This window comes from Leucoraja erinacea, chromosome 32, assembly GCF_028641065.1.
Source record: "Leucoraja erinacea ecotype New England chromosome 32, Leri_hhj_1, whole genome shotgun sequence".
NCBI lineage: Eukaryota > Metazoa > Chordata > Chondrichthyes > Rajiformes > Rajidae > Leucoraja > Leucoraja erinaceus.
This window is the reverse complement of record NC_073408.1, coordinates 4,415,804-4,433,733: the sequence shown is the minus strand read 5'-3', so window position 1 is coordinate 4,433,733 and position 17,930 is coordinate 4,415,804. Positions and strand designations below refer to the sequence as shown.

The 17,930-nt window shown below is 43.4% G+C and overlaps 2 protein-coding genes across 2 annotated transcripts in view; both read left to right on the top strand.

Moving 5' to 3' along the window:
- Positions 1 to 17,930, top strand: part of LOC129712294 (apolipoprotein A-I-like) — a 161,017-nt gene that overhangs the window by 106,793 nt on the left and 36,294 nt on the right. The gene's annotated exons all lie outside the window — the stretch shown is intronic.
- LOC129712214 (apolipoprotein A-IV-like) lies at positions 909 to 8,816 on the top strand. The gene is made up of 4 exons (XM_055660472.1): positions 909 to 930; positions 2,015 to 2,441; positions 3,342 to 3,430; positions 8,283 to 8,816. Exons 1-4 carry the CDS (start codon positions 909 to 911, stop codon positions 8,432 to 8,434), a joined length of 690 nt encoding a protein of 229 aa, XP_055516447.1. The 3' UTR covers positions 8,435 to 8,816.

The following is a 17,930-nucleotide window of genomic DNA, read 5'->3' as shown; positions in this document are numbered from 1 at the left end:
CTTCACCTTGAAGCTACCTCCATAGTCCCCCTGAGGTCTTCACCTCATAACTCCCCTCGTGGTCTTCACCTGAAATTTTCCATCCCTTGCAAAACCCAGGTGAATCTTGTCAGCACCCTCTTCATTTCAATCACGACTTCCCCATAGTATGTACAAGATAGGGTAGCATGATGGTGCAGCTGGTAGAACTACCTCCCGCCAGAGTCCCAGGTTGATACTGACGTTGTGTGCTGACAGTGTGGAGTTTGCACATTCTCCCTGGGTTTCCTCTGGGTCTCTGATTTCCTCCCACATCCCGAAGACGTGCAAGTTTGTACGTTAATTGGACTTTGTAAATTACCCTTAATGTATTCGGGAGTGGATAAGAAAGTGGGATAACATAGAACTAGGTGAACCGGTGATCAATGGTCGGCTTGGACTCAGTGGGCCGAAGGGCTTGTTTTCATGCTATATCTTTCAATCAATTCAATAAAAAATCCAATTGAAAATTTATGATGAAAGGGAAGGAAAAGGTTCCTATCCTATACAGCATTTACCATTCAATCAACCTCATTGCCCTTGCAGTTTGTGGAATCTGTAAATTGACTCCCTTGTTCCCTGCATTACAACAGCGGATGCACTTGAAACATTCTCTATGATCTGTAAAGCACTCTGGAGCACGTGTATGTTGCCAATCTTTGGATGGTCTTCCAAAAATATTTTATAAGTGCTCAAAACATCAGACATCTGTTGAAAATAGGATAAAAGAGCATATTTGAAAAAAATAAAAAAATTAAATCTAAATGAGTTATATAAATATACATTAAATAAAAATAAAATATTACTGTGACCTTGTTTAGTATTTGTCAGTGCACCCTTTTATGTCATTTTCTTTTGGACAGAAACTCATAGTGCAGTCTTGAGGAAAGATGACCTGCAAACCAATTGGGGGTAAAGATAGAGGTTCTCTGCATAACTGCCTCAACCAAATGAGTGACACAGCTAGAGGCGCCTTTGAACAGATAAATAACTCTAAGATCGGCAAGCAGCTTAAGTAAGTGCTGATATTCCTTAAAATCATTTGGTTATTTTATAAAATAGCAATGAAGAGGTTATTTTATAAAATAGCAATAACAGTAGAGGTTATTCTACTGAAGATAGACACAAAGTGCTGTCGTAACTCAGCGGGTCAGGCAACATCGCTGGTGACATTTCAGGTCGGGACCAGAAGAGTCCCAACCCGAAATGTCACCCATCCTTTTTCTCCAGAGATGCTGCCTGGCCCGCTGTGTTACTCCAGCACTTTGGGTCTATCTTCGGTATAATCCAACATCTGCAGTTCCTTTCTACACAGAGGTTATTCTACTGTTCAATGAGATCCTACCAGATCTGTGACCTGACTACATGTCCTGTCTTTTTCTCAACCTTGGAGATCAAAGATTTAAAATTAATTATTGACTGAGCGATTGCTGTTTTCTAGATTACCTTTGCCCTCTGTTCATGGAAAGGTTTCCCATTTTAATTTGTTCTGAACTTTGCCTGAGAATCTCCAATCAGCGTGTCATCTTGTTATCATGTTGGTTCTCTTTACTCTGAAACCTGTTTAGTTTAGCTTAGAGATACAGCGTGGAAATAGGCTCTTCGTCCGTGCCGACCAGCGATCCTCGTACACTAACACTATCCTATATGCACCAGTGACAATTTACTATTTAGCCAAGCCATTTAGCCTACAAACCTGTACTTCTTACATGATGTATTTTTATTAATGTACAGTATAGTACTGCAATGGAATTGACTCTTCGGCCCACAATGTCCATACCAAACATGAGGCCCTGTTAAACTAATTTCATCTGCCTGAACATGATTCATATCCCTCAATATCCATGTGCCTATCCAAAAGCCTCTTAAAAAGCACTATTGTATCATCTACTACCACTACCCGAGGTAGCGCATTCCATGCACCTCGCATTCTCTGTGTAAAAAAAAAACAACCATTCCCCGCATATCTAACTGTTAATCTTTGTTTCCTATTTAGCCTCAGGATTTCAGAGAACTTGGGAGAACCTCGGTGTTTATGTTCCGGAGCTGCAGAAGATAGTAACTCCTCTATCGGATGATATTCACGAGAGATTCCAGACAGACAGCACAAAGCTCGAGGTGAAGTTTCGGGAGGGCTTGAAAGAGTTCAACGCCAAAGTCCTTCAGTACACTGAAGGTCTCCACAACAAAGTCAACCACAACGTTGAAGAGTACTGTATCATGCTATGTCCTCTTGCTGACGATCTTAAGGAGAATGCCAAGGGATTCCAGCAAAAGGTGACCCCGTTAGCTGAAGAGCTCCAGGAGAAGATGAGTACCAACATTGAAGACTTTAACACGAATGTAAGCCCATATGCTAAATCAGTTCATGAGATGGTCAACCAACAACTGGAAACCTTGCAACAGAATTCCCTAGATTTATAGCCAAAATATCACCCATCCTATATCTCCAGAGATGCTGCCTGACACGCTGAGTTACTCCGGCAATTTGTGTCCATGTTGCAAGCCATAATGTCGGTAGAGACCAGCATCTGCAGTTCCTCCCTATTCAAGTTTATACTATGAACTTTGAGGCACTGGTGGAGCTGCTGCCTCACAGGGATCCAGGTTCGATCATGACCTTGGTTGCTGTCTGTACGGAGTTTGCATGTTCTCCCTGTGACCACATGGGTTTTCTCCAGGTGTTCCGGTTTCCTCCCACATCTCGAAGACATGTGGGATTGTTGGTTAATTGGCCTGAAAATGGAATAATATCGAACCAGTGTGAACAAGTGATAGGTGGTCGGTGTGGACTCGGTGGGCCAAAGGGCCTTTTTCCGTGCAGTATCTTTGAACTGAAAGGAACTAACAAAAAAAAATGGCAGAGAAATGATAGAGATAATATTTTGGTTCTGTCTTCATGGAAGAGAACACAAATAACATCCCACAGAAATACTACAGAATCAAAAGACTAATGAAAAGGAAGACGGAAAGCAAATTAGTCTGAATGATAAAAAAAAAGTAACACTGGATAAAATAAAGGGATTGAGTGTTGGTAAATCCTGGGGCCTGATGATCTACATCCAGACTATTTAAAGAGAGAAGCATAGAAATAGTGGACACATTTGTTATCATCTTTCAAATGTTTATAGATTATGGAATATTTGCTGCTGATTGGAAGGCGGTAAATATATAACAGGAGGGAGAGAGAAAACCGGGAACTGCAGACCATTAGCACAACTTAATTAGGAAGGGAAAATAAAATGTTCACAGGGTATTAACAGGATTAGACAAAGTCAGGGTGGATTTATGAAAGATGAATTACAGTATGTTTGACAAACTAGCAAAGTCTTTGGGGATGTAACAGGAGATAAAGGTGAAGCAGTGCATATATTACATCTGGATTTCCAGAAGGCCTTTGCTTGTGTCCCATGTAAGAGATTGGTGTGCAAAGGTTAAGCACATGGGATTTGGGGGGGGGGGATTTTGGTAGAAATGTAGAGTATGTTTTAATTTTGACAAACTGGGAAATGTTGCGCTACAAAGAGACCTGGCTATCCTTGTACGCCAACACGCTGGAGAGCCAACACGCAGGAGGAGAAGGCAAGAAGAGGTCAATTAGTACGTTTGCCATCATTGCCAAATGTGAGGGGAAGGGCAAGAATGATGAGGGACAATTTGGAGAAGCCAATTAACCGACAAACTTTGGAATGTGGGAGGAAACTGGAGCACCCGGAGAAAACCCACATGGTCACAGGAAGAACGTACAAACTCCTTGCAGACAGCACCCGTGGTCACGATCGAACTCGGGTCTCTGGCGCTATACCGCCCTGCCACCATTTGGCACGCTTTGTTTCTATTCACTGATTATTAAATGTAGCAAAATAGTTTAAAAGAGGTACCTTCGCTTTATTTTTACAAATGAATGTGAATTTCAAATATTAACAGAAATCTGTTTTTCTTCGTCGCCCTTTCTCATGAACGCAAGGGCATGTTTTTTTTTTAATCATTTGCAAAATTGTTGCCACTATTTATTTTAGTGCAGCTGCATTTTATTTTGTCCATGATGTAAGAGTTTGTATTGGAACCGTTCCCTCGATCCCGTGCTTGGAAGGGTTGAGGATCAGGGACACGTGGCTGGAAGCATTTTGGTGGGTGTAAGGTCCGGCAGTGGGGAGAAATCAATTGCAAGGCAGAAACAAGGTGGAGGCCGGCACACAACGCAAAATCCAGAAACCTCAGAAGCACATATGTCAGTCTGGAATCACGGAGCAACCAATGTTTGGCTGAAAATCCTGCCAAACCTCTTTGTCAGTCACACCCACAGGAGACAAAGATCACGGTGAATAGAAGTTAGCATTTGAGCAGGAAGCAGAGAGAAATGGAGCGGGTTTATGTTATAGGGAGACAAAAGTGCTGGAGAAACTCAGCGGGTGAGGCAGCATCTATGGAGCGAAGCAAATAGTCAACGTTTCGGGTCGAGACCCTTTTTCAGACTTCGACCCGAAATGTTGCCTATTTTCTTCGCTCCATAGATGCCTCACCCGCTGAGTTTCTCCAGCATTTTTGTCTACCTTCGATTTTCCAGCATCTGCAGTTCCTTCTTAAACAGGGGTTTATGTTATAGTCCAGTGTTTAGAAACAGGACTATAATTCTTGGTGGGCAGAAAGTTTCTATTGATATTTGCCTTGGCAGCATTCTGCTGCACCTGGTATGTTCTTTACACTAATAATGGTGATTTTATCAAATGGGACTAGTTTCACACGAGTTCCATGAAGATGACTCCTGGGGTGATGTGGAAGATGGGAACATATGCCAGTTCAGTTCCACACAAACACTGTATCTTTAATTTAGCTTATTGGTGATGATAGAATTCAATCACTGGCCTTCAGTGAAGCAAGGTGATGGCTCCTCTGTCACATCCAGTAAATCCAGGACCTTAGTTTGGGGCCAGACTACATTCAGCATCCAATCATCCCTTGAATTGTGTCCCTTTCATTAGTTGGCCAAACGAAGAATGAAGGCAACAGAAAGATGGGGAGGATCCCACCTTGTCAACTCTTGATAGCTGCCAGTAAGGATAAGTATAGATGTGTCTGGACAAGATCAGTAATGGAGCATGAAACCTTGGTTGGGTTGATTTTTAAGTAATTGAGGAGTGTCGGCTGGCAAATGAAGTTGAGATTCACAAGCGCTGACCCAGTCAGATTAATTGATGGAGAAATCAAATTAGATACTCTCAGTTGTGCTCCAGCACCCACCTTACTAACACTCATTTCTCAACATGCAGGTGAGACCTTAGACTCGTTGAGGGTCTTTCAAGGGGAATGTCTCGTCAGATGGCATTAGTTGTGAACTAGAGTCTGGAGACTGGAGGTGTGGCAACAGTTGTACTCAAGTCTAGGAATGGATCTTAGGTGTATCTGAGTCCTGGAATGTTCAAGATAAAATTGAGACACAGAAATGACCATCTCACTGTAACAAACGTGCTTTGACCTTTTGTGTGTGTTCCACAAGCCCAGAGATTTGAACATGATCAGACATTTTACAAAGTAGGGTCTCGTCAAAATTGACATTTATTCCTTGCTTATATTACTTGGCAAACTGTAAAATCAGGAGGGGGAATTCAACTGTGTAGGAAGGAACTGCAGATGCTGGTTTAAACCAAAGATACACAAAAAAAAGCTGGAGTAAGTCAGCGGGTCAGACAGCATCTCTGGAGAGAAAAAATGGGTGACGTTTCGGGTCAAGACCTTTCTTCAGAATGAAGAAGGGTCTCAATCCAAAACGTCACCTATTTCATTTTTTCCAGAGACGCTGCCTGAGTCGCTGAGTTACACCAACTTTTTGTGTCAATTTCCCACTACTGTTTGCTGGACAGAAACACTGAGAGATGTTTATCATTGACTCTAGCCTGACGCACGTTAGGAAAGATGGAATTTGCACTGATTGACCATCTCTTATCAGATGTGGGAGATAACGTCCAGCTATTAAACAGCTGGGATCTGAGCCCCAGGCACAAGACTGACAGACAGTCAATAGCAAGCAGGTAAGAGGGATTTTTTCTACTTCAGGCTACACGGGAAGAAGACTGGTAAAGTAGGAAGATCCTGTAAGTATGCAGATCCTGAAGCTAATGTTGAAGATACAGGGAAGGCACAGTGGCACAGTGACTGCCTTACAGCGCCCGTTACCCTGGTTTAGGTGACTACGGGTGCTGTCTGTACGGAGTTTGTACGTTCTCCCTGTGACCGTGTGGGTTTTTTCCTGGTGCTCCGGTTTCCAAAGACGTTCGAGGTTGTATGTTAATTGGCTTTGGTATATTGTCGCTAGTGTGGAGGATAGAACTAGTGTTTGGGTGATTGTTGGCCAGTACACACTCCGTGGGCCGAAGGGTCTATTTTGCCCATGCCGACTAAGATGTCCCATCTACACTAGTCCCACCTGCCTGCCTTTGTCCCATATCCCTCTAAACCTTTCCTATCCAAGTGTTGTTAAAGCAGCTACCTCAGCTACCTCCTCTGGCAATTCTTTCCATAAACCTACCTCCTTGAATGTAAAGAAAGATGCCCTTCTGCTTTCTAGTAAATGTTCCCCTCTCACCTTAAACCTATGCCCTCTGGTTCTTCATTCCCCTACCCTGGATAAAAGGCTTTGCATTTACACTATCTATTCCCCTCATGATGAAGGACAACGGCTCAGTTTTTAAAGACAGGTAGTAGGAAGATTGAAGGGAAAGGTGGTCAAAGCTGCAATGTGCTGAGAAATCAATATTGGATAAGTTAAAAGGTGAGTGGTAAAGAGAAACTTAAAAATTATAATATGAGGAAATTAATCCAAGGAAAGTGGAAAAAATGGTTTCTTGTTTGTTTCTTGTTTCTTCGAGCATCGCTAATTACTCGCGCTCGACTCCAGAAATAAACTTCAAGATTTAAATATCAACCTTTTTGGCAATGAATTGTGTGCTCAGTGAACGGTAATGTTTCTATCCATTGATTTCTGCAGCTTTTATCGAGAGTTGAGGACCTGACACCATCATGAAGATTTTCACTGTTGCTTTGGTGCTCTTGCTGGTTACAGGTACACAAGACAAACTCTAACGTAAACACAATCATGAAAAAGCACACGGAGAAATGTGAACGTACTAAGTCGCCAGTATTGATTGTCCTCATTGACTTTCAATTTGTGGCATCTATTGATGAAGGGAGCAGTTTAGTTTAGTGATACAGCGCGGAAACAGGGTCTTCAGCCCACCTTGTCCGCACCGACTAGCGATTCCCGCACATTAATACTATGCTACACACATCAGGGACAATTCTTCAGAACCTCCTTGTTCTTCGTCAGAACAGGGACAAGGGACCTTCCGTACCCACCTGAAGACACATGGTTTTTCTTCTCTTCCAAAAGACTATAGCAACAGCCTGGATTCTCGTGCCTCTCAGTGTTTTCCAATGTTTCTCCATAGGATTGCAGGGTGCAGCCATCCCTACAGTTGAGAGTCTGGAGGAAGATTCACTGGAAAGGCAGATATCGTTGACAGAAATGGATCATTATGCCTTGTTTATTATTTTCAATAATTTCTTCAGGTCACTTATGTAAGTATTCAAAGTGATCTTGAACTTGTTGCTTTAACCAACCTTGTTGCCATCTGGTCTAATAGACAATAGGTTCAGGCGTAGGCCATTTGGCCCTTCAAGCTAGCACTGCCATTCAATGTGATTCTGGCTGATCATCCCCAATCAGTACCCTGTTCCTGCTTCTCCCCATATCCCCTGACTCTGCTACCTTCAAGAGCCTTATCTAGCTCTCCCTTGAAAGTTTCCAGAGAACCGGCCTCCACCGCCCTCTGAGGCAGAGAATTCTAAAGACTCACCACTCTCTGTGTGAAAAAGTGTTTCCTTCTTAAACTGTGGCCCCTGGTTCTGGACTCTGTCACAATATGACCTGACCACAAATGTTGTTTAATAGCACTGTTGCATAGTTTATTGTGATAAGTTAATAATTTTATTCAAGGTTTTTGTGAGGTTGGATGTGGAGAATCTAAGGCCAAGGATGAGATTTCAATAATAAGGTCGAAGGGCCTGTTTCCGCACTGTATTGTTCTCTGCTCCCCTTGAATCATTTGCATATGTTACTTTAAATAAATAAGTAAAGAAATAAATTGGGCGAATGTGATGTTCATAACGAGGCCAGGTTGTTTCTCCAGGTGAGCTTGGATTTAATAAAGCATGCTGCCAGTTAGCTCTTTAATTACACCTGCTAATCTTTCCCGCTGTTGCTGAAGACCTGTATGAAGAACTTAGCAGTAAAGTCTACGCCGAAATACATGATAAGCTGGTGGCAATCCACGACAACATTAAACAGCACCAGTGCCGCAATGAGACCCAGCACCACCACCGTCAACCACCCAATCGCAGGCAACACCGAGAAATTTGAAGAATGGCCGAGGAGAGATGCTCTTTACGGAGACCCTACAAGAAATATACGAGCTGCTGTTGTTGATGAACTGTTTCTCCACACGGCTTGCTGCTGTCTTGATTGTAGCAAGCTGAATTGCTGATTTGATTTGAATTTCAATTTTTATAAAGTATATTTGGTATAAAGGGCAATGAAATTCTTATGTGCAGGAAGGAATTGCAGATGCTGGTTTACACCAAAGGTAGACACAAAAACCTGGATTAAATCCGCGGGTCAGGCAACATCGCTGGAGAGCAGGGATAGGGGAAGTTTTGGGTTGAGACCCTTCTGCAGACATTATGCCTTGTAGAACTTTATTTTAATTGAAAATTACTATTAAACAATGCGTCTTTGATCTAAATCTCTCTGTATTGTCTTTTCCATATTTCATCAATTCAAACTTAATTTTCTTTAAAAATGTTACTAATGATGGTTCAGCTTCTACTGCGGGTGGGAGATTGCCACCTTCACGTGGTCCACCCTGTTTCAACTAATGCAATCAACCCGACGCCCACAAACAAGATAAAATAGAACATGTTGACCTACAACTTTAGGCTGTGTGCGGCATACACAAGAAGAGGATTCCACTGCGATCTAGGAGCAATTCCCAATTTAGTTCACGCCTGATGAAATGTTTTTGAAGGTGGATTTGTTTTCAGATCTCCCTAGTTTGGGTGGCACGGTGGTGTAGTGGTAGAGTTGCTGCCTTACTGCACTGGCAGCACCAGAGACTGGGTTTGATCCTGTGCTGTCTGCATGGAGTTTGCATGTTCGCCCCGTGACCACATGGGTTTTCTCTGAGATCTTCAGTTTCCTCCCACACTCTATAAAGTCCAGGTTTGTAGGTTAATTGGCTTGGGAGAAGTGTAAATTGGCCCTAGTGTGGATAGGATGGTGTTAATGTGCGGGGATCGCTGGTCGTAGTGGACTGGATGGGCCGAAGGGCCTGTTTCCGCGCTGTTCCTCTAATCTAAACTAAATTAATCTATTCAGACTGCTGCTGAGCTGGGTAATGGAGGTGATGTTGGACACTAGAGCTCTACAGAGGTACATGTACGTTGGTGCTGTGTGGACGGGACTCCTCAAGGAGCCTAATAACAGGGAACAGCATCAAAAGGAAATGGCGCTGGTGTTGACCCAATGACTTCTCGGCCGATCAATAAAAACATCAAGCTCGACACAAACAGCTGTAGTAACTCATTGGGTCAGGTGGCATCACTGGAGAATAGGAATAGTAGCAATGTTACAACATTTTGAGATTTTAAAACTCAAGAATGCAATTCATCCCATCAGATAAAGCACTAAAATAAGTTTAATTTGACACATAATTCACTTTCATATCTTCAGTATTAAAAAAGCTATGGCCATTTTCATACTCGGAAATTAGCATCTTGTTCCCTATTGATTTTCCATTGACTTAACACAAAAGCTGTGATCGGGGGCAGTGAAATGGCCATAACTTTCTTAAAAATTAAGAGAACTGAAAGAAATTGTCAGTTATTCTAGATTGAAGCAGTCTGAAACAAATATGAAACAATCTTACTTGGGTGACCTGAAATTAAAGCATATAATTAGTTAGTTATCCAATTGTAGCTAATTCCAAACTTCAATTACTACATCTAAACATCTATCCATTTCTTAAGAAAAGATTAACATTTTTAAATAGCCTAACTAGTGTCACAAATAATTCACAATAAAACATGATTTTAAAATCTCATTTACATTAATTTATAGGCCAAATGGAAGGAATTTAGTGTTCAATTGCTGTAAATTAATGGCCATTTAAATCAGCTTTCGAGTGGGATCCTGTGGAACTCTGTGGAACGCGCTGGTTTAGAACGTTCACATTGCGGTAGATTTGTACACCATATGCCCAGAAAAATACTGCGGGATTTTAATGGGGCTACTCGCAACATAAAACTTTGTATAAAGGGATCTTAAGAAGCCCTTTTTAATGTAAAAATAAACAACCTAACTTCCGTTGTTCCCTGTATGAGATCTGTCCCGTTATCGGCGGTCGCGGGTTTAGAGGATAATTTTTAACCTACTATAACAATTAAATTAACCAATTAGATTTAAATATAGCTCCAGCAAAAGAATCTTCCAGCGATTTTTCGTCGGCAACTAAGTAGGCTGAACAACCTCGATTTGAATAGCCTAGGGAAAATCGCGTTTTAAACCCGCCCCCCCTTTCAACGGCGCCAAAATCGCACACACGGGCTTGGACAGATCTGCAGCGACGCTTAAGGTAGGTTTTGCAACATACCTAAGAATGTGTGATGTCTCAGTGGCACAGCTGTAGAGTCGCTGGCCAATTCCCGGCTGTCGGCACATTTTCCCTGTGACCGTGTGGGTTTTCTCTGGGTGCTCTGGTTTCATCCCACACTCCAAAGACGTACGGGTTTGTAGGCCAATTGGCTTTGGTAAAATTGTCCCTCGTATGTGTAGGGTAGTGTTAGTGTGGGGGGGGGGGGTCGCTGGTCGGCATGGACTCGATGGGCTGAAGGGCCTTATTTTGCGCTGTATCTCTAAAATAAAAATACTAAAATGGTATCGGGTCAAGACCCTTCTTCAGACTGAAAAACAAAACGTCATGTTGACGAAAAATTCGACAGAACATTTCCTGCTCTTGAAATAGAAATTTTAGTTTAGTTTATTGTCACGTGTACTGAGGTATAGTTACAGTTAAGCCCTTTGCTTGTACAAGATTCCATGTACAAGCAACTTTTGGATCAGTTGTGAACTAGAGTCTGGAGACTGGAGGTGTGGCAACAGTTGTACTCAAGTCTAGGAATGGATCTTAGGTGTATCTGAGTCCTGGAATGTTCAAGATAAAATTGAGACACAGAAATGACCATCTCACTGTAACAAACGTGCTTTGACCTTTTGTGTGTTTTCCACAAGCCCAGAGATTTGAACATGATCAGACATTTTACAAAGTAGGGTCTCGTCAAAATTGACATTTATTCCTTACTTATATTACTTGGCAAACTGTAAAATCAGGAGGGGGAATTCAATTGTGTAGGAAGGAACTGCAGATGCTGGTTTAAACCAAAGATAGACAAAAAAAAAAGCTGGAGTAAGTCAGCGGGTCAGACAGCATCTCTGGAGAGAAGGAATGGGTGACGTTTCGGATCAAGACCTTTCTTCAGACTGAAGAAGGGTCTCGATCCAAAACGTCACCTATAGGGAGGTTTCACGGCAGTCAGGTCACGACCCATGACCCGTACTGTTGCTAGGCTACTCCAAATGGATTACACGCGATGAACTGCAGGTAGGCACTTACCATTGTTTCCAGCGTAGCGGGCACGTCAAATACCCACCGTCCATTTTTGCGCTGTAAATAATTATGGAAATCGGGATAAGCGTGTGAGACATTTAGCCTACTTCAGAATTCCAAAAGTGAGGAGAAATGACGGTAGATAGAAGCGAGAGCTGAAGGGACAACAACAGCCAGAGTGCTTGGCGAACATTGGCCGTTTGCTCACTGCATTTCATCAACAAAGGCATTATTTGTGTTTTTTCTTGATTCCTTTGGCATCTAAAAAGTTTCAGAAGTGATAAATCTGGCTGTAATTTTTTTTAAATCGCCCATGTTTCCCAAGTGGGTTTTTACATACAAAATGAAAACGCATCTGAAGAAAAATTTACAGCCAGATTTATCACTTCTGAGAATTTTTAGATACCAAAGGAATCAAGAAAAAACACAAATAATGCCTTACTTGATGAAATGCAGTGAGCAAACGCGATAATTCCCAATATTTTCAATGTTTACCAAGCACTTTAGCTGCTGTAGTCCCTTCTGTTCTCGCTTCTCTTTACCTTCATTTCGCTTCACTTTTGGAATTCTGAAGTTGGGTACATGTCTCTCACACTTACCCCGACTCCCACAATTTTTTTTCAGCGCAAAAAGTCAACATTTTTGTGGTTTTTAACAGGTAGGAAAGTACGCGTTTCTAGCATTAATAACATATACCGGTAGTGACGGATGTCTTCCAGTTGGATTTAGTGGCTCCGTACGTCGAGCCCTATGACCCAGTGACCTTACGTGCAACTCCCCTATTCAGTTTTTTCCAGAGACGCTGCTTGAGCCGCTGAGTTACACCAACTTTTTGTGTCAATTTCCCACTACTGTTTGCTGGACAGAAACACTGAGAGATGTTTATCATTGACTCTAGCCTGACGCACGTTAGGAAAGATGGAATTTGCACTGATTGACCATCTCTTATCAGATGTGGGAGATAACATCCAGCTATTAAACAGCTGGGATCTGAGCCCCAGGCACAAGACTGACAGACAGTCAATAGCAAGCAGGTAAGAGGGATTTTTTCTACTTCAGGCTACACGGGAAGAAGACTGGTAAAGTAGGAAGATCCTGTAAGTATGCAGATCCTGCAGCTAATGTTGAAGATACAGGGAAGGCACAGTGGCACAGTGACTGCCTTACAGCGCCCGTTACCCTGGTTTAGGTGACTACGGGTGCTGTCTGTACGGAGTTTGTACGTTCTCCCTGTGACCGTGTGGGTTTTTTCCTGGTGCTCCGGTTTCCAAAGACGTTCGAGGTTGTATGTTAATTGGCTTTGGTATATTGTCGCTAGTGTGGAGGATAGAACTAGTGTTTGGGTGATTGTTGGCCAGTACACACTCCGTGGGCCGAAGGGTCTATTTTGCCCATGCCGACTAAGATGTCCCATCTACACTAGTCCCACCTGCCTGCCTTTGTCCCATATCCCTCTAAACCTTTCCTATCCAAGTGTTGTTAAAGCAGCTACCTCAGCTACCTCCTCTGGCAATTCTTTCCATAAACCTACCTCCTTGAATGTAAAGAAAGATGCCCTTCTGCTTTCTAGTAAATGTTCCCCTCTCACCTTAAACCTATGCCCTCTGGTTCTTCATTCCCCTACCCTGGATAAAAGGCTTTGCATTTACACTATCTATTCCCCTCATGATGAAGGACAAAGGCTGAGTTTTTAAAGACAGGTAGTAGGAAGATTGAAGGGAAAGGTGGTCAAAGCTGCAATGTGCTGAGAAATCAATATTGGATAAGTTAAAAGGTGAGTGGTAAAGAGAAACTTAAAAATTATAATATGAGGAAATGAACCCAAGGAAAGTGGAAAAAATGGTTTCTTGTTTGTTTCTTGTTTCTTCGAGCATCGCTAATTACTCGCGCTCGACTCCAGAAATAAACTTCAAGATTTAAATATCAACCTTTTTGGTAATGAATTGTGTGCTCAGTGAACGGTAATGTTTCTATCCATTGATTTCTGCAGCTTTTATCGAGAGTTGAGGACCTGACACCACCATGAAGATATTCACTGTTGCTTTGGTGCTCTTGCTGGTTACAGGTACACAAGACAAACTCTTCAAACTAACGTAAACACAATCATGAAAAAGCACACGGAGAAATGTGAACGTGCTAAGTGGCCAGTATTGATTGTCCTCATTGACTTTCAATTTGTAGCATGTATTGATGAAGGGAGAAGTTTAGTTTAGTTTAGTGATACAGCGCGGAAACAGGGTCTTCAGCCCACCTTGTCCGCACCGACTAGCGATCCCCGCACATTAATACTATGCTACACACATCAGGGACAATTTTACATTCGTACCAAGCCAATTACCAATTGGTGGCACATCAAGGTGAGGGGGGGGGGGGGGGCGGGGGGGGCAGGTAACTGCTCATCTGATATTGAGAGAGAGAGAGAGCTCAAGTATTGCCCGAGCAACAGGAAGAACTGCCTTGTTCTTCTTCGCAACCTCCTTGGTCTTCTTCAGAACCTCCTTGTTCTTCGTCAGAACAGGGACAAGGGACCTTCCGTACCCACCTGAAGACACAAGGTTTTTCTTCTCTTCCAAAAGACTATAGCAACAGCCTGGATTCTCGTGCCTCTCAGTGTTTCCCAATGTTTCTCCATAGGATCGCAGGGTGCAGCCATCCCTACAGTTGAGAGTCTGGAGGAAGATTCCACGGAATGGCAGACACCTTTTTGGGATCTGAGAAAGATCGGGGTAGAAATTGTTGACACTGCCTGGGATAAATTGTTGAGTTGCACTTTGTTCAGAACATTTGTGTAAGTATTCAAAGTGATCTGGAACTTGTTGCTTTAACCAACCTTGTTGCCATCAGGTCTAATAGACAATAGGTGCAGGCGTAGGCCATTCGGCCCTTCAAGCTAGCACCGCCATTCAATGTGATCATGGCTGATCATCCCCAATCAGTACCCCGTTCCTGCCTTCTCCCCATATCCCCTGACTCTGCTATCTTCAAGAGCCCTATCTAGCTCTCCCTTGAAAGTTTCCAGAGAACCGGCCTCCACCGCCCTCTGAGGCAGAGAATTCTACAAACTCACCACTCTCTGTGTGAAAAGGTGTTTCCTCATCTCCGTTCTAAATGGCTTACCCCTTATTTTAAACTGTGGCCCCTGGTTCTGGACTCTGTCACAATATGACCTGACCACAAATGTTGTTTAATAGCACTGTTACATAGTTTATTGTGATAAGTTAATAATTTTATTCAAGGTTTTTGTGAGGTTGGATGTGGAGAATCTAAGGCCAAGGATGAGATTTCAATAATAAGGGGTTGGCCAGGAAGCCAGAGAATGGAATGAAATGGAGGTTTACAAAATCATGAGAGGAATAGATCGGTAGATGCAAAGAGTCTCTTGCACAGAGTAGGGGAATCGAGGACTAGTGGACATAGGTTAAAGATCAAGGAGAAAAGATTTAATAGGAATCCAAGGGGTACAATTTTCACACAAAGGATGGTGGGTGTACGGAACAAGCTGTCGGAGGAGGTAGTAGAGGCTGGGACTATCCCATTGTTTAAAAGCCAGTTGGACAGGTACATGGATAGGACAGGTTTGGAGGGATATGGACCTAGCACAGGCAAGTGGGACTAGTGCAGCTGGGACATTGTTGGCCGGTGTGGACTTGTTGGGCTGAAGGGCCTGTTTCCACACTGTATCACTCTATGACTCCAGGAGGAGCGATATCTTCTCTCAGTGCCCTGAATCACACTTGCGCAAAGGGTGATGGATATTTAGAGTTATGCCCCTGTCACACTTAGGAAACCTGAATGGAAACCTCTGGAGACTTTGCGCCCCACCCAAGGTTTCCGTGCGGTTCCCGGAGGTTGCAGGTGGTTGCCGGAGGTTGCAGGTAGTGGAAGCAGGTAGGGAGACTGACAAAAAACCTCCGGGAACCGCACGGAAACCTTGGGTGGGGCACAAAGTCTCCAGAGGTTTCCGTTCAGGTTTCCTAAGTGGACAGAGGCATTGTTGAGTATTTTTAAGACAACAATTCCGGCATGAAAGTTGTGAAAAGTTATCTAGGAGGCTGTGAAGGCTTTGGAGAAGGTGCAGAAGGGGCTGACACAAAATGCTGGAGTAACTCAACGGGTGAGGCAGCATTTATGGAGAGAAGGAATTGGCGACGTTTTGGGTCGAGGCCCATCCTGGATTAGAGAGTAATCTAATGATGAGACCTTGGACAAACATGGATTGGTTTCGATGGATCTACGGAGGCTGAGGGGAGCTGATAAAATTATATAAAACTAGATCAAGTGGAACCCATTGGGTCCCGTCCCCTCAACGCGCGGTTGCAGGGAGGGGAGGGGAGGGGGCAAATCATCCCTGGTGGGTGCGAGAATAGTGTTAGTGTACGGGGATCGCTGGTTGGCTCGGTGAGATCGCTGGTTGGTGCTGTGGACCAAAGGGCCTGTTTCCATGCTGTATAACTCAACTAAACTAAGGCATGCACGAGTGTACTTTCTTAATGCTTACCTCATTGTCTTTTAACCCTCTGAAGAACGGAGCTGCCAGGTCCTGACACCGATTGGAGACTATTTGCCTTTTTCACGCTCCCTTTACAGATGTTGGAATATGAAGTGATGTGGCGAGATCCCTCCATTCGGCAATACATTAGTAACACGGTTGATATGTTCAAATCACTATTGAGTTCTGCTGGTAAAGGCCTGCATGAAGGACTTGGCAGTGAAGTCTACGCCGAAATACATGAAAAGCTGGTGTCAATCCACAACAGCATTAAACAGTACCACTACCGAAATGAGACCCAGCACTACCATCGCATTCGCCAGCAACACTGAGAAATTTGAAGAATGGCCGAGGAGAGATGCTCTTTACAGTGACACCTACGATAAATATACGAGCTGCTGTTGTTGATGAACTGTTTCTCCACACGGCTTGCTGCTGCCTTGATTGTAGCAAACTGAATTGCTGATTTGATTTGAATTTCAATGTTTATAAAGTATATTTGGTATAACGGGCAATTAAATTCTTATGTGCAGGAAGGAATTGCAGATACACAAAAATGCTGGAGAAACTCAGCGGGTGCAGCAGCATCAATTAGATGCTGCAGCACCCGCTGAGTTTCTCCAGCATTTTTGTGTACCTTCGATCTTCCAGCATCTGCAGTTCTTTCTTGAACACAAGGAATTGCAGCTGCTGGTTTACACCAAAGGTAGACACAAAAACCTGGATTAAATCAGGATTGGTCAGGCAACATCGCTGGAGAGCAGGGATGGGGGAAGTTTTGGGTTGAGACCCTTCTTCAGACATTATGCCTTGTAGAACTTTATCTCTGTATTGTCTTTTCCATATTTCATCAATTCAAAATTAATTTTCATTAAAAATGTTACTAATGATGGTTCAGCTTCTACTGCGGGTGGGAGATTGCCACCTTCACGTGGTCCACCCTGTTTCAACTAATGCAATCAACCCGACGCCCACAAACAAGATCAAATAAGAACAAGTTGACCTACAACTTTAGGCTGCGTGCGCCATACACAAGAAGAAGATTCCACTGCGATCTAGGAGCAATTCCCAATTTAGTTCACGCCTGATGAAATGTTTTTGAAGGTGGATTTGGTTTCAGATCTCCCTAGTTTGGATGGCACGGTGGTGTATTGGTAGAGTTGCTGCCTTACTGCACTGGCAGCACCAGAGACTGGGTTTGATCCCGAGCTGTCTGCATGGAGTTTGCATGTTCGCCCCATGACCACATGGGTCCGCGCCGCCCACCGATCCCCGCACACTACACACTAAGAGAAAACCCACGCAGGTCATGGGGAGAACATACAAACTCCGTACAGACAGCACCCATAGTCAGGATTGAACCCGGGTCTCTGGCGCTGTAAGGCAGCAACTCTACCCCAGTGCCACCATGTGGACTGTTGGTAAGGAGTTTGTACATTTTATCTGCGACCGTGTGGGTTTTCTCCGGGTGCTCTGGTTTCATCCCACACTCCAAAGGCGTTCAGACTTGTAGGCTTATTGGCTTTGGTAAAATTGTCCCTCGTGTGTGTCGGATAGTATTAGTGTGGGGGGGATCGTTGGTCGGCATGGACTCGGTGGGCTGAAGGGCCTATTTCAGTGCTGTATCTGTAAAGGAAGAAACTAAAAAGGTTTCGGGTCGAGACCCTTCTTCAGACTGCTAAAAAAAAAACGTCATGTTGACAAAA